Genomic DNA, 15,062 nt, shown 5'->3' on the forward strand with positions numbered 1-15,062 from the left:
AGAAGCGGAAGCGAGTCTGGAGTCCGGGTAGAGGGAGTCGCCCACCTGACCGGCCTCGCTCCCTCGGGAGTTTGCTGCAGCTGAGGGCCCCAGACCAGCGAAGAAGCCGGTCCGGGGCCGGGCAGTCCAATAGCTTCTCGCGGATTTCCCTCTGCTGGCGCGCAGCAGCGGCGCGTGGATTCGCGCGCGGGCTCGGGACGGCGCGAGCCCGGGCAGCGCGAGCCCCTGCGCGGCAGGGAGTGGCGCATGCGCGGGCGTCTTGCGAGCCCGCTGGGGCGAGCCGAGCCGCGGCGGCGCCGGGAGCCCGGCGGCGGAGCTGTGAGGAAGCAAGCGGCGGCACGGGAGCAGCGGCGACGGACAGGTGGCGAGCCTTCGCCCGCGCCGCCAGGGGCTGCTGGGCCACCCGCGGAGCCTCGCGGTCCAGACGTGGAGGGGGTGGCGGCGGCATCCCGGACGGCCTGTGAGGGATGCGCCGCCCACTGCCCCGCGCTGCCTGACCGTCCCCGCCTCGACTCGCGGTGCGCCACAGCCGGGCCCGCGGCCGTCCCCGCCGCGTTGTCGCCCGGTTGCCGCGCCCGCGGGGCCGCGCCCGGCACGGTCATGTGGACCCCCACGGAGGAGGAGAAATACGGCGTAGGTAGGTGAGGCTCCGGCCTGGCCTTGACTGGGGTTCTCAGGGACGCGCCCAGCTCCCGGCCCCGCCTAGATTCGCATCCTCTCGCCCCCGCCCCTGCCCGCAGGCTGCGCGGCCTCGGCGCCGGGCTAGCGCGGGGTGGGGGCGGGTGCGGGTGCGGGTGCGGGGGTGGGCGCGGGTCTCTGTGCAGAGAGGGCGGCAGGGGGCGCTGGCGGTGCGGCCTTGGCAGGTGCGGCCCGCGGGAGGGGTGGGCAAGGCCCGGGCAGTTGCCCGAGGTTTCTGGTGTGGGCCACGGGGCAATTTTACCCGAGAAGCCAAATTCTGGGAATATGTTTTTTTCGCTCCAGAAGCTCAATTTTAATGAGTTTCCGCACCTGAATTGATGAACCCGGTGGCTGTTTATTTTTGGTCTGGAACCTTAAACGGATGAAAAACGTTGACATCATTTTCCCAGTTCAAAAATTTGGACATTTGACTGCAAATGTTTGATCTGTTTTGTTTTGCCGTTAGTATTAGAAGTAATACTTTACAATGGGAAATGTTTTTGGACATGTATCAATGTTTAGATATTTTATAGACACGGTTTTTTTTAAAACGTGTTTTCAGATGAGACCCTATTCCTCTTAGAAACCTTTTTTTATCTGTTATAAGTGTTAAACTCCAGAAGCTAAATAACTCTTACAGTATTCTACTTCTTTAAAAAGAATATTCAGTTATTTAAAGTATTGAATGTTTTACAATTTTAGTTTTTTGTGTCAATTACATGATAGAGTTAAGCCTCATTGCATCACCTATCATCTTGTTCAGTTAGAAACAGATTTAAAATGTTGAGTGTACAGGTTTTGTTTTTCCTAAGCTCGTAATGGAAAATTTTAGATAGGAAATCTGTCTAAACAGATTTTTGTTTCTCATCTTTACTGCAATTTAGTCAAGATTTAATTCACAGTTCACTACAAAATAACTTGAAACTGCGGTGGTAACGAGTGTTTTGGAATGCTGTTAGGCAGGTTATCGTGTGAAAATGAAATTTATTTAAATTTGAGGACCAGCAGAGAGGTCTTCTATTCTGGTAGAAAGTCTTGTTTTAAAAGGAAACTTTGTGAAACAATTAGCTATGCTAGGATGGAGGTGATAACGGGAGCTCTGGTCCTAGAGTCTCTATTGAGAAGGAATTGGGAAATGATGCGAAGAGCTAGGATTCACCTCTAAGGACATTTTACCCCTTAGAGTATTCCCTGAATACTGAATTGATTCTGTGAAATGAGGAGTTGGTGGTTTTTCTTCTCCATAACTCGCTCCCAGAACTGCTGAACTAGAATAACAAGTAATTAATGTGAGTGGTCAACTCTCCAGTGGCACCCCATGATTGATTTTTTTGGAGGGGAGAGGAGCCCTTTTTTTTGGGGTGGGGAGGAGCCCTTGAATAGTGGACAAAGTGGAATTCAGAGTCCTAGCTTCTCTTTACTGGTGGTGTGGGCAAGTAATTTAACATCATTTTCTTAATGTATAAATTGGGGATAATGTTTACCTATCTTACAGGGTTGTGAAAGTGAAATGAGAACATGCTGAATGCTTAATAAGCGTTAGTTTCTTCTTTTCCCCTTAGTATTTAGACTAATAACACTAAGTGTGTTAGTTCTGAGACAGAGCCAATGCAAGGTAATCAAGATAGGTACATGTGAATCTGAAAGCACTAGGATTTGGTGTGTGATTTACCCAGCAAGATGCAACGGAATTCTTGCATTCCCAGGACTGTGTGTTTAGCTTTAGAAAAATTGTTACTCCTTTTGGGAGGCCACTGCATTGGGCTCAGGGCAGAGCTTAAATGCTTGCTAAATGAGAGAGACAGTTACACTGAAGACATTTTCATAGCAGCTGTGGTTTAGTATAATTTAGATGCCTTTTCGACCAAACCAAGCAACTCTCTCCCTATTTATCTCACAGTCTTCTACTGTCCCCTCCTTAGTTATGATCTAAAAGTTTTTGTATAAATTGTTTAAAACTCAGGACACATTTTTTTTTTTTTTTTTTTTTACCGTAAGGATGTTAGGGCTACACTTCTAGACCTTTTCATAAAGTCCACTTTATAAAGTAGCTTATACATTATACTTATGAGAAAAATAGTCAATTAAAATGGCATTTTTGCCGCATCATTTAATTGCTATGAAGGCTAGCTTGAAAATTTAACCATTATCATTTTCCTGTGAGAAAATGTTTGAGTTTCAGCTTTGATTTTTATGACTAAGTTGGAGCACAGATTTCTGTCTCTGTTTGTCAACCTATAACCATATAGCAGGGAGGAAGACCCCTTATACTTAACTTCCTACCAATTTGGAGAAATTTGTGGAGGAGGGCCTGGAGGGCCTCCTTTTGCCCTGATGTTAGTGAGGGAAGGAGTCTCCTGTTGCAGCAGTACAAAGGGGTTTTTTCCACTGCAGCTGTTCATTTGTATTTGACATTGGTAAGGCTTTGAGATCCTATAGTAATATCTTATTAAATTTTTTATAATATAAGAATTCTGTACAACAACTGAATTGTTTGGCTTATTCATTTAGGATGAGGTGATTACTGAGCTCCCCTTTCCATTGTAATATTCTGTGAGTGACTTTAGGCAGTGGGGAGGACATTATCCTTTTCTGAGGGTCAGTGATCAGCCTGTCAATGTGCCCGGGACTCTCACTTAGGTAACCCCATGTCGATTCCCAGAGTAGTCTTAAGACTGTCACAGATGAAGAAACTGAATCCCAAAGATTGTTAATATTTTTTTTTGTCTTTCAACGATTGTATATTTTCCTTAATTTTCTTCTTGGCAGTGGGCAGTATTTTGTGACACACTTGACTGTCTTGCTTTCTTTCTCTGGTACTGTAAGGTACTGTTCTTTACCTTACCCATTCGCCCATGTTTTGACTTCTTATGTCTCTTTCCCTCTTAGAGAATCTCTGCTTTCCTTTCTGTTGCCATGAATGCTTGGAAAGTCCTGCATCCTTCCATTCTTTATTCTACCTTTCCAAGAAGCTTCCTGCTCTAAAGTGTATTAGGTGAGAAAAATCCAGCTATTTTTGTGAAATACCTGTCTTTCCCTATACTGACTGTACCCAAAGTACCAAATGTAGAATACAAAAACCAAGAAAATACTTTTCTTACCCTCTAACAGGAGCAACAGCAGGAGCAACAAACACCAAACAATTTTTAAAACAAGAATGTTTATAATTAAACTCCTTGAATAGAGAAGCAGTAAAGGTTTGAGTATGTATTAGTTTGACGTCTTAGAAGTGGAAGCTGCTTCAGAAGGTCATCTTGTTTATGCTGCTGCTGTCATGGGCAATTTTTTTTTTTTTTTTTGAGAAATGAGATCCTGCTCTTGTCATCCAGGCTAGAGTGCAGTGGCATGATCATAGCTCTCTGCAGCCTTGAACTCCTGGGCTCAAGCAATCCTCCCACTGCAGCCTCCCTAGTAGTTGGAACTACAGGTGTTTACCACCTTGCCTGGCTAATATTTTTTTTTTCCTTTTTTTGAGATGGAGTCTTGCTCTGTTGTCCAGGCTGGAGTACAGTGGTGTGATCTTGGCTCACTGCAAGCTCCGCCTCCCGGGTTCGTGCCATTCTCCTGCCTCAGCCTCCCGAGTAGCTGGTACTACAGGTGCCCGCCACCATGCCTGGCTAATTTTGTTTTTGTATTTTTAGCAAAGATGAGGTTTCACCGTGTTAGCCAGGATGGCCTCGATCTCCTGACCTCATGATCCACTCGCCTTGGCCTCCTGAAGTGCTGGGATTACAGGTGTGAGCCACCATGCCCAGCCTTGCCTGGGTAATTTTAAAATTTTAATTAAAAAAGTATTTTTTAGTTACATGGTCTTGCTATGTTGCCCAGGCTTGTCTCAAACTGCTGGCTTCAAGTTATCCTCCCATCTCAGCCTCCCGAGTCACTGGGATTATACCTGTGAACTACTGTGCCCAGCTAAGGCAAATTTTTAAATAATTTAGAGCATTTATTGCTTATTTTTTCTTAATCCCTTTTAGTAGAACATAAAAAATTTTTCTCATTACCAATCTGAAGACCTTACATTTTAGTTTTGTAATGTTATATTTTTTCCTATTTAAAAAGTAATGCATATTTTATGCATTATTTTTACCTAATTTCCTTTTGGTTAGGTTTCCCCAGAGAGGGAAGAAAAGCACTTAAAAACAAAACAAAAAACAAAGCAAACAAAAAAACGAACCCTGAGTCCTTAAAAGAAACTTGTAAAGATCCTGTGGTGCAGGAAAATAATCTGAAGGTGGGGAGGGAATAGATCCTTGAAACCAGATCTGAAATAATTAGTGTTCACAAAATTTGAGTAAATTTGTTGGTAAATGTACTAGAATTCACACTGTCTGAAAACAGTATGCTCTTTAGGTATTTATTCAGCGAGGGAAGCCCAACCTTTGCAACCTCTGGAAGGACCTCAATACCCCTTTAGAGGTAAAGACATCATCCACTAGGGGTAGGAAAGATTTCATATACCTATGACTTTATTTTGTTCTGAAAAGTGAGGATGTGCTTGATGTCTTGTTTAGTGTTTATGGGGAACTTCCACATTCATGATTCTACTTGAGCTTTACACTATATCACCACCTCTCCCCTCTTTTTTAAACAGATGAGAAAGAAGCTTTAGCTGAGAGAAATTAAGTAACTGATCTAAGGTACTTTAGGTAGTAAGTGCTGAGTTGAGATTTGAACATAGAACTTTGAGATTCTAAGCCACAGATTGTATTATTACACCGTGTCCTCTGAGAAGAATGTGTCAGTAGTATATGACTCTGTTGAAAGATGAGATATACTCCACAGTTTTCTGTTTAAACTGGATAGTTACATTTAAGGAATTTTATTTCTGTATTGGACTTTTTAACTTTTTTTCCTTTTTCTTTTTCTTTTCTTTTCTTTTTTTTTCTTTCTCTTTTCTTTTTTTTTAGACAGAGTCTTGCTGTGACACCCAGGCTGGAATGCAGTGGTATGATCTCGGCTCACTGCAATCTCCACTTCTTGGGTTCAAGTGATTCTTCTGTCTCAGCCTTCTGAGTAGCTGGGATTACAGGTGCGCACCACCACGCCTGGCTAATTTTTTTGTATTTTTAGTAGAGATGGACGGGGTTTCACCATATTGGCCAGGCTGGTCTTGAGCTCCTGACCTCAAGTGATCTGCCCGCCTTGGCCTCTCAAAGTGCTGGGATTACAGGCGTGAGCCACCGCACCCTGCTCTTTTTTTTTTTTTTTTTTAAAGATGAGGTCTTGCTTTGTCACCCAGGCTAGTGTGCTATGGCATGATCGTAGCTCACGGTAACCTTGAACTCCTGGGCTCAAGCCATCCTCTCCAGTAACTAGGACAACAGTTCTGTGCCACCATGCCCAGCTAGTTTAAATTTTTTTTTTGTAGAGACTGGGTCTTGCTATTTTGCTCAGGCTGGTCTTGAGCTCCCGGCCTCAAGAGGCCCTCCCTCCTGAGGAGTGGCGGGTTTACAGGTATGAGCCATTGTGCCCAGCCTGTCACCTACTTTTTTTTTTTGAGATGGCGTCTTGCTCTGTCGCCCAGGCTGGAGTGCAGTGGCTGTAAGCTCCGCCTCCCAGGTTTACGCCATTCTCCTGCCTCAGCCTCCTGAGTAGCTGGGACTACAGGCGCCCGCCACCTCGCCCGGCTAGTTTTTGTATTTTTTTAGTGGAGACGGGGTTTCACCGTGTTAGCCAGGATGGTCTCGATCTCCTGCCTCGTGATCCGCCCGTCTCGGCCTCCCAAAGTGCTGGGATTACAGGCTTGAGCCACCGCACCCGGCCTGTCGCCTACTTTTTAATGGGATTGTTTGGTTTTGCTGTTGAGTTCCTTGTATATTCTGTATTTTAGTCCCTTATCAGATAAATAGTTTGCAGATATTTTCTCCCATTCTGTAGATTGTCTCTTTACTGTTTGTTTCCTTTGCCGTACAGAAGCTTTTAGTTTAATGTAGCCCCATTTGTCTATTTTTGTTTTTGTCGCCTGTGCTTTTGAGGTCTTAGTCATAAAATCTTTGCCTAGATGAATGTCTTGAAGCATTTTTCCTATGTTTTCTTTTAGTAGTTTTATAGTGTTGGGTCTTATGTTTAAGTTTTTAATCATCTTAAGTCTATTCAGTAGACTTCAGATTTCTAGTTCATTTTATCATGCAGTATTAGACTATGATTTAGAAACATTAAGTTAAATTGTAAACATGGCACCTATTTCTGTGTAGTATTAGATGCATTCTGAAGCAGGACAGTCTCAAAAGAATGGTCATTGAGTTAGAAACTACTTTATCTTCATACCATATTTTTATATTGGTGCTAAATTTTAATTTTTAATAGCTTGTATTTTGAATTTAAAAAAATTTTTGTGTCTTTATTCTTTAAGAATGATCTGAAATTATTCCCAATATTTAATTCCAATGTTATGCTTTTATTGTAATGAACAAACCAAACCTGTTTATGATTATGCATTTAAGTGTTTGCATACCCCCTTTTGACAGCTTTTGCCTGGAAAAGCAAGTATTTTTTTCACATATTTTAGCTCTTAAAACCTTAAAATTTTTTTTTATACATCACCAAATTATTTTAGCTAAGTACTTGCAGTTGATTTGCTATATCACACCTTAGTATACTCTAGTAAAGATAATTACTATGTTGGGAAATGTCATTCAGAAGCTTCCCATTTTCCTGCTTATCTACAATGGAATAAAATCCCATCCTCCTACTTCAATATGATTCTCCCTCTCCCTTTGGAACTCGTTCATGAGCTCTTGCTAATAAGTGAGAACCAACATGATAGAAGAATTAGAGTGTAATAAACACAGAACTTGATAGTACTGATTTAGTACCATACCTTCAGCAGATATGTATTTGGCCTATATTCAAACATATCTATTGCCAGTGCCCTCACTACTTTTTGGGACAACCCATTTTATTGTTAGCTGTAATGAGAACATTCTTTCTTATTGAGTAGAGTAATGACTCCCTGTAGTTTCTTATAAGTCCTTGTTCTGTGCCTGCATATAAATAACTTGTATCATAGCTCTTCGGTAAGTCATAAATTTTAGAACTCTAAGAAATCTTAGAGATAATATGGTTTAAGGACCCAGAGCTAAGACTAGTTGGAATAGCTAGCATTCATTGTTTATCATGTATCCAGCACTTTTATGTTATGGTTCAGATGTGCATGTTCAGCCTCATCCACGGACTTGTTAATACTTTACACGTTAGCCAAACTGAACTTTCCTCAGGTTCTTCTGTTTGTGCTTAACTTATAACCAGTGCTGCCATGTCCCAGGACCATTAAACACTTATTTGCTGCATCATGGCTTTGTTTATATTGTTCCTTCTACACAGAGTGCCTTTCCCCCATGTCTTTATTTCTTAAATTATTTCCAGCCTGCCAAGACTTCTCTCATATATTGTTATCTCTGTAAATCCTTTCCTAGATTCTTGGCCCTACCCCTCTCTTTCTCCAACCAGATATATTTTATTCTGTTAAATCCTGTTATACTTTGTAGTTTATAGTGATATGTATACTTTATCCTGTTTCATTAGACCAATGTCTTTCCAACTTTTGACTATGACCTACAATAAAAAAATACATTTAAAATTGTTATCTTGGGCCAGGCACAGTGACTCATGTCTGTATTCCCAGCACTTTGGGAGGCCTAGGTGGGTGGATCACTTGAGGTCAGGAGTTTGAGACCAGCCTGGTCAACATGATGAAACCCCGCCTCTGCTAAAAATACAAAAATTAGCTGGGCGTGGTGGTGCACGCCTGTAATCCCAGCTACTCGGGAGGCTGAGGCAGGAGAATCGCTTGAACCTGGGAGGCAGAGGTTGCAGTGAGCTGAGATCGCACCATTGCACTCCAGCCTGGGTGACAGAGTAAGACTCCGTGATCCTCCCAAGTGTTGGGATTACAGGCGTGAGCCACCGTGCCTGGCCTATCTTTGTATTCTTGGCCGATGCACCTCAGAACCAGGCATGCAGAAGGTTTTACACACATATTTGTAGCACTGAATTGGACATTTTTGTTAATGTGATATAAAGACTGATTTTTAGAGACTTCTGAGCTGCCATTTCACACTAATTGCTGATACTGAAATTTTAACAACTCTAAGTTTTATTTTATATGAACTGAGGTCAAGCTATATCCCCTCCATCCTGAACTTGTATGATATTAAACAGAAATGTAAAATTTTAGTTTCATTTAAACAATATTTTATATTTCTGTTAACATTTTAACCACTGTATTTGGCTCGTGAGTACAACCTGTCAAATCTTTTTGAAGCTTACGTTTGTGATCCAAGATATTACTATATTTTCTTTGAACCTTTACACAGTTTGTCTTCTGTGTTTTTCCAAGTGGCTAATAAAAATGTTGGACAGGGCCGGGCGCAGTGGCTCAAGCCTGTAATCCCAGCACTCTGGGAGGCTGAGGTGGGCGGATCACGAGGTCAGGAGATCGAGACCATCCTGGCTAGTATGGTGAAACCCTGTCTGTAGTAAAAAATAGAAAAAATTAGCTGGGCGTGGTAGCGGGTGCCTGTAGTCCAAGCTACTCGGGAGGCTGAGGCAGGAGAATGGCATGAACCCGGGAAGCGGAGCTTGTAGTGAGCTGAGATCGTGCCACTGTACTCCAAACTGGGCGACAGAGTGAGACTCCTTCTCAAAAAAAAAAAAAAAAAAAGTGTTGGACAGGAGAGGAAGAAAATTTTATTGTCCTCGGGGGAAATTATGTCTAGTGTATAAACAAGTAGTGTTTGCAGTGTTGTGATTTGAATGCAGATTATCTGTATGAACATTTTATGATAGTGCCAGCTGTGCCACCTTTGTGAACTTGATAATGTTTGGGGTTAGGATGGGGTCCTTAGCCTTAGTTCATGGCTACGGTGTTTTAACAAGGGGGAAAGATGCTGCTAAAAGGTCTGTGTGGACTTACTAAGGCATGGGGAATGAGAAAGAAATACCAGCTTTGAAAAGATGTTAACTTTATTTTCGTCTTCCTGTACAGGAGGAAGGGTGGCACTAAACTTTTCTCAGAGTTTTGTTTCTGACATTCTCTCCACATTTTCTCTCCCCTCCCCTCCTCTCCTTTCCCCTCCCTGCTCTCCTCTCCCTGACCCCCCTCCCTCTTCCCTCTCCCCTCTCCCTCTCCCCTCTTCCTCTCCCCTCTTCCCTCTCCCCTTTCCTCTCTCCCCTCTTCCCTCTCCCCTTTCCTCTCTCCCCTCTTCCCTCTCCCCTTTCCCGTCTCCCCTCTCCCCTTTCCTCTCTCCCCTCTTCCCTCTTCTCTTGGCTGGTCTTGAACTCCCGACCTCAAGTGATCTGCCTGCCTTGACCTCTCAAAGTGTTGGGATTATAGGCGTGAGCCACCGTGCCCGGTCTCTCTCCACATTTTCTATGCTCTAGATATGCTGAGCAACTCATCCTTTTCCAGACAGGGCTATAATGTTCCTACCTTTATTGCTTTGCTCTGGGTGTTGTTATATCATTGGAATCCCATGATTCCCTTTCTCTGCTTGGGGAATGTTAACTGAAAAAGCTCAAATGTCATCTCTTTTTTATGCCTTTTCCCACTCTGCCTGATATAAATAAGCATTGCTGCTTCTACTGCAGTTAGTACCAACCTCTAGTATGGCATTTAGCCTTTTAGATCATGCTTAATTGCATCTCTGCCTCAGGGACTGAGTTTCTTGAGGATAAGGAACTTTGTCTTCATGTTTGTATCATCAGGACCTAGTTCATAGTGAGTGACTGGTGAATGCTTAATTAAGAATCCAACCTAGTGAAGAATTTTATTTTGTTTTATTAATCCTGATGGTATTTTAAAAGGCAGGCTGTAAACGTAATAATATTTGATTGTTAGAAATTTGTGACATCATGAGTATACTTCTTTTTTTCTCTTGCCCTTTCTCTTTCTTGAGCCTGTTAGAGAGGTTTAGTGCCTATGGCTAAGTTCAAATGACAGATTTTGAGTGGGAGCCTTAGGATTCCAGTATGAATCCCTCTCTCTCACCTCCAGTTTCACAGTCATCACAACAGTGATCCAGAAATCTTAGAGTAGGTAATTGGGATGCAGTTTGAACTTATCCTGACAATACCTCTTTTGTTTGACATCTTTGGGGAATGCTGTGTTTTGGATGAGTGACTTTTCCAGGGAATTCAAGGTTAAACCTTTAAGAGCACCAAGAAAGGATTTTGTCTATTTTTGTTAGAATTTTTTCTAAAATATAACATCTAGTCTTTCCTATATTGTGAACTCAGTATCTTGAATACATTTGAGCTTTTTATTTTCCTATGTAACATTTTCCTTCTGATTACATAACATATATATCATTACAGAAATGTCAGTAAATACAGAAAAACATACAAAAAAGAACATAAAGGTGATGTCTTATTTTCGTTACCCAGACAGTACCTCTCAACATATTGGCATATCTTTTTAGTTTTTTTTTTTTTGTATATACATTTAAGTAGGCATTTAAAATAAATTTGGAACCGTACTGCTTATATTGTCTTATGATCTACTTTTATTTTAAATCTATTGTATTTTGAACATGTTCTTTTTTTTTTTGTTGTTGTTGAGACGGAGTCTCGCTCTGTTGCCCAGGCTGGAGTGCAGTGGCTGGATCTCAGCTCACTGCAAGCTCCGCGTCCCGGGTTTATGCCATTCTCCTGCCTCAGCCTCCCAAGTAGCTGGGACTACAGGCGCCCGCCACCTGCTAGTTTTTTTTTTTTTTTTTTTTAGTAGAGATGCGGTTTCTCTGTGTTAACCAGGATGGTCTCGATTTCCTGACCTCGTGATCCGCCCATCTCGGCCTCCCAAAGTGCTGGGATTACAGGCTTGAGCCATCGCGCCCGGCCTGAACATGTTCTTATATCTGGATTCTTCACTTTTAAAACTGCCGTTCTGTAATACATATATACTATCCTTTACTTACTTTCCTACTTTTGAGCAGTTGGTTGTTTGAAATTAACCGTTGTCAGATTGCCCTCCAGGACAGTGAGGGTACTTGTTTTCTGCGTCTTTGTTATAATAGAGCATTATTTCCTCCGCAGACTTGCATTTTGAAAAATTTCGGCTGGGCGCAGTGGCTCACGCCTGTAATTCCAGCACTTTGGGAGGCCGAGACGGGCGGATCATGAGGTCAGGAGATCGAGACCATCCTGGCTAACACGGTGAAACCCTGTCTCTACTAAAAATACAAAAATTAGCTGGGCGTGGTGGCGGGCGCCTGTAGTCCCAGCTACTCGGGAGGCTGAGGCAGGAGAATGGCGTGAACCCGGGAGGCGGAGCTTGCAGTGAGTGGAGATCGCGCGACTGCACTCCAGCCTGGGCGACAGAGCGAGACTCCATCTCAAAAAAAAAAAGAATAATTTCAAAATTGATACATGCTTGAGAGGAGTAAATCCTCAAGCATGACAAAAGTGAAAGGTCCCCTACTACCAGTTCCGCTTCTTCTTTTTTTTTTTTTGAGACGGAGTCTCGTTCTGTCACCCAGGCTGGAGTGCAGTGGCACGATCTGGGCTCACTACAAGCTCCGCCTCCCAGGTTCCCGCCATTCTCCTGCCTCAGCCTCCTGAGTAGCTGGGACTACAGGCGCCAGCCACCGCGCCCGGCTAATTTTTTTTGTGTTTTTAGTAGAGACGGGGTTTCACCGTGGTCTCGATCTCCTGACCTTGTGATCCGCCCGCCTCGGCCTCCCAAAGTGCTGGGATTACAGGCGTGAGCCACCGCGCCCAGCCCCAGTTCCGCTTCTTGAGTATCAGTTGTTTAACTGAGTTTCTGGTGATTTGACATTATTAATACAGACAAGTGATTACGATGGTTATAACATTAATACAGGGATATTTGTTTCTTCCTCGCTCACATCTTAGGAAAATTGCTAGTTTTTCCTATGGATGTTGCCACACCATTATGAAAATTGCCACACTATTATGGTGTGTTAAGTCACCACCCTGACACAAAAACTCTGGAATATTTATATGAAAGCGGAAACCCTTATTACCAAATCCTTTTTCTCCAGTGGTTGCAGCATGAAAGTTTTCTGCTGTCTTTGGAACTTTGTCTGCAAACAGCTCAAAGGACACGTGGCTCAAGGGCTGTCCATGGCCTAGAGCATGGTGGGGTTGACCATGGCTGGTGGCAGGGAGCTTTGGGGGGCATTGGCATCTCCAAAGCCTTGCCCATTTTCTAATTGAGTTGTTTGGTTTTTTGTTGTTGAGTTATAGGAGTTCTTTATATTTTTTTGGATATTAATCCTTTATACAGCAGTCCCCAACCTTTTTGACACCAGGGGCTGGTTTTATGGAAGGTAGTTTTTCCTTGGACAGGATGAGGGGATGGTTTTGGAATGATTAAAGTGCACTACATTTATTGTGTACTTTATTTCTATTTTTATTACATTGAAATGTATAATGAAACAACTATACAACTCACCATGATGTAGAATCAACGGGAGCCCTGAACTTGTTTTCCTGCATCTGGGGGTGACGGAAGACAGTGACACCAGAAGTGTGTTGCTTATGTCCAGTCAATGCCTTAGTCTCACTTTGGTTGCCATCACTGCAGAAAACTCTGCTGCACAAAAATAAGATGTTGGAAATGGAAGCAGGCTTTTCAGTGCTTTTGTGGAAATCTCAGGATATTCCGCCTTGACTCTAACCCAGAATATATGGAGATTTGAAGTTGTCCCAAACATACTATTAAGGCTACCGTCGGCAAGATGGCCGAATAGGAGCAGCTCCAGTCTCCAACTCCCAGCGCGAGCGACACAGAAGACTGGTGATTTCTGCGTTTTCAACTGAGGTACTGGGGTCATCTTGCTAGGGAGTGCCGGACAATCGGTGCTGGTCAGCTGCTGCAGCCTGACCAGCGTGAGCTGAAGCAGGGCGAGGCATCGCCTCACCTGGAAGCGCAAGGGGGAAAGGAATCCCTTTTCCTAGCCAGGGGAACTGAGACACACAACACCTGGAAAATCGGGTAACTCCCACCCCAATACTGCGCTTTAAGGAAACAGGCACACCAGGAGAATATATCCCACACCTGGCCGGGAGGGTCCCACGCCCACGGAGCCTCCCTCACTGCTAACACAGCCGTCTGCGGCGATCTATCCGCAAGGCAGCAGCGAGGCTGGGGGAGGGGCGCCCGCCATTGCTGAGGCTTAAGTAGGTAAACAAAGCCGCTGGGAAGCTCGAACTGGGTGGAGCTCACAGCAGCTCAAGGAAGCCTGCCTGTCTCTGTAGACTCTACCTCTGCGGACAGCGCACAGCTGCAGCCCATTAGGGGAAAGAGCGGGGGCGGTGCAGACGCGAACGACTCTGTCTGACAGCTTTGGGGAGAGCCGTGGATCTCCTAACGCGGAGGTTGAGATCCGAGAACGGACAGACTGCCTGCTCAGGTGGGTCCCTGACCCCTGAGTAGCCTAGCTGGGAGACATCCCCCACTAGGGGCAGTCTGACACCCCACACCTCACAGGGTGGCGTCACCCCTGAGAGGAAACTTCCAAAGAAAGAATCAGACAGGTACACTCGCTGTTCAGCAATATTCTATCTTCGGCAACCTCTGCTGCTGATACCCAGGCAAACAGGGTCTGGAGTGGACCTCAAGCAATCTCCAACAGACCAACAGACAGTCCTTCTGACTGTCAGACGGAAAACTATCAAACAGGAAGGACACCTATACCAAAACCCCATCCGTACGTCACCATCATCAAAGTCCAGAGACAGATAAAACCACAAAGATGGGGAAGAAGCAGGGCAGAAAAGCTGGAAATTCAAAAAATAAGAGCGCATCTCCCCCTGCAAAGGAGCGCAGCCCATCGCCAGCAACGGATCAAAGCTGGTCAGAGAATGACTTTGACGAGATGAGAGAAGAAGGCTTCACTCCATCAAACCTCTCAGAGCTAAAGGAGGAATTACGTACCCAGCGCAAAGAAACTAAAAATCTTGAAAAAAAAGTGAAGAATTGACAGCTAGATTAATTAATGCAGAGAAGATCATAAACGAAATGACAGAGATGAAAACCATGACACGAGAAATACGTGACAAATGCACAAGCTTCAGTAACCGACTCGATCAACTGGAAGAAAGAGTATCAGCGATTGAGGATCAAATGAATGAAATGAAGCGAGAAGAGAAACCAAAAGAAAAGAAGAAAAAGAAATGAACAAAGCCTGCAAGAAGTATGGGATTATGTAAAAAGACCAAATCTACGTCTGATTGGGGTGCCTGAAAGTGAGGGGGAAAATGGAACCAAGTTGGAAAACACTCTTCAGGATATCATCCAGGAGAACTTCCCCAACCTAGTAGGGCAGGCCAACATTCAAATTCAGGAAATACAGAGAACGCCACAAAGATACTCCTCCAGAAGAGCAACTCCAAGACACATAATTGCCAGATTCACCAAA

At 43.9% G+C, this 15,062-nt stretch overlaps 1 protein-coding gene across 8 annotated transcripts in view; it reads left to right on the plus strand.

Annotated features, from left to right (window-relative positions):
- Window positions 1-245: 245 nt before the first annotated feature.
- DOCK3 (dedicator of cytokinesis 3) overlaps window positions 246-15,062 on the plus strand; it is a 735,684-nt gene continuing 720,867 nt past the window's right edge. For 7 of the 8 annotated variants that reach the window (XM_033208879.1, XM_033208884.1, XM_033208901.1 and 4 more), the window contains exon 1: window positions 246-637. In XM_033208879.1, the coding sequence (XP_033064770.1) occupies window positions 247-637 (391 nt within the window). In that variant the 5' untranslated portion in view covers window position 246. The remainder of the gene's footprint in view (window positions 638-15,062) is intronic. The other variant, XM_033208917.1, reaches the window with a different exon arrangement.

This window comes from Trachypithecus francoisi, unplaced genomic scaffold, assembly GCF_009764315.1.
Source record: "Trachypithecus francoisi isolate TF-2019V2 unplaced genomic scaffold, Tfra_2.0 Lachesis_group0, whole genome shotgun sequence".
Lineage (NCBI taxonomy): Eukaryota > Metazoa > Chordata > Mammalia > Primates > Cercopithecidae > Trachypithecus > Trachypithecus francoisi.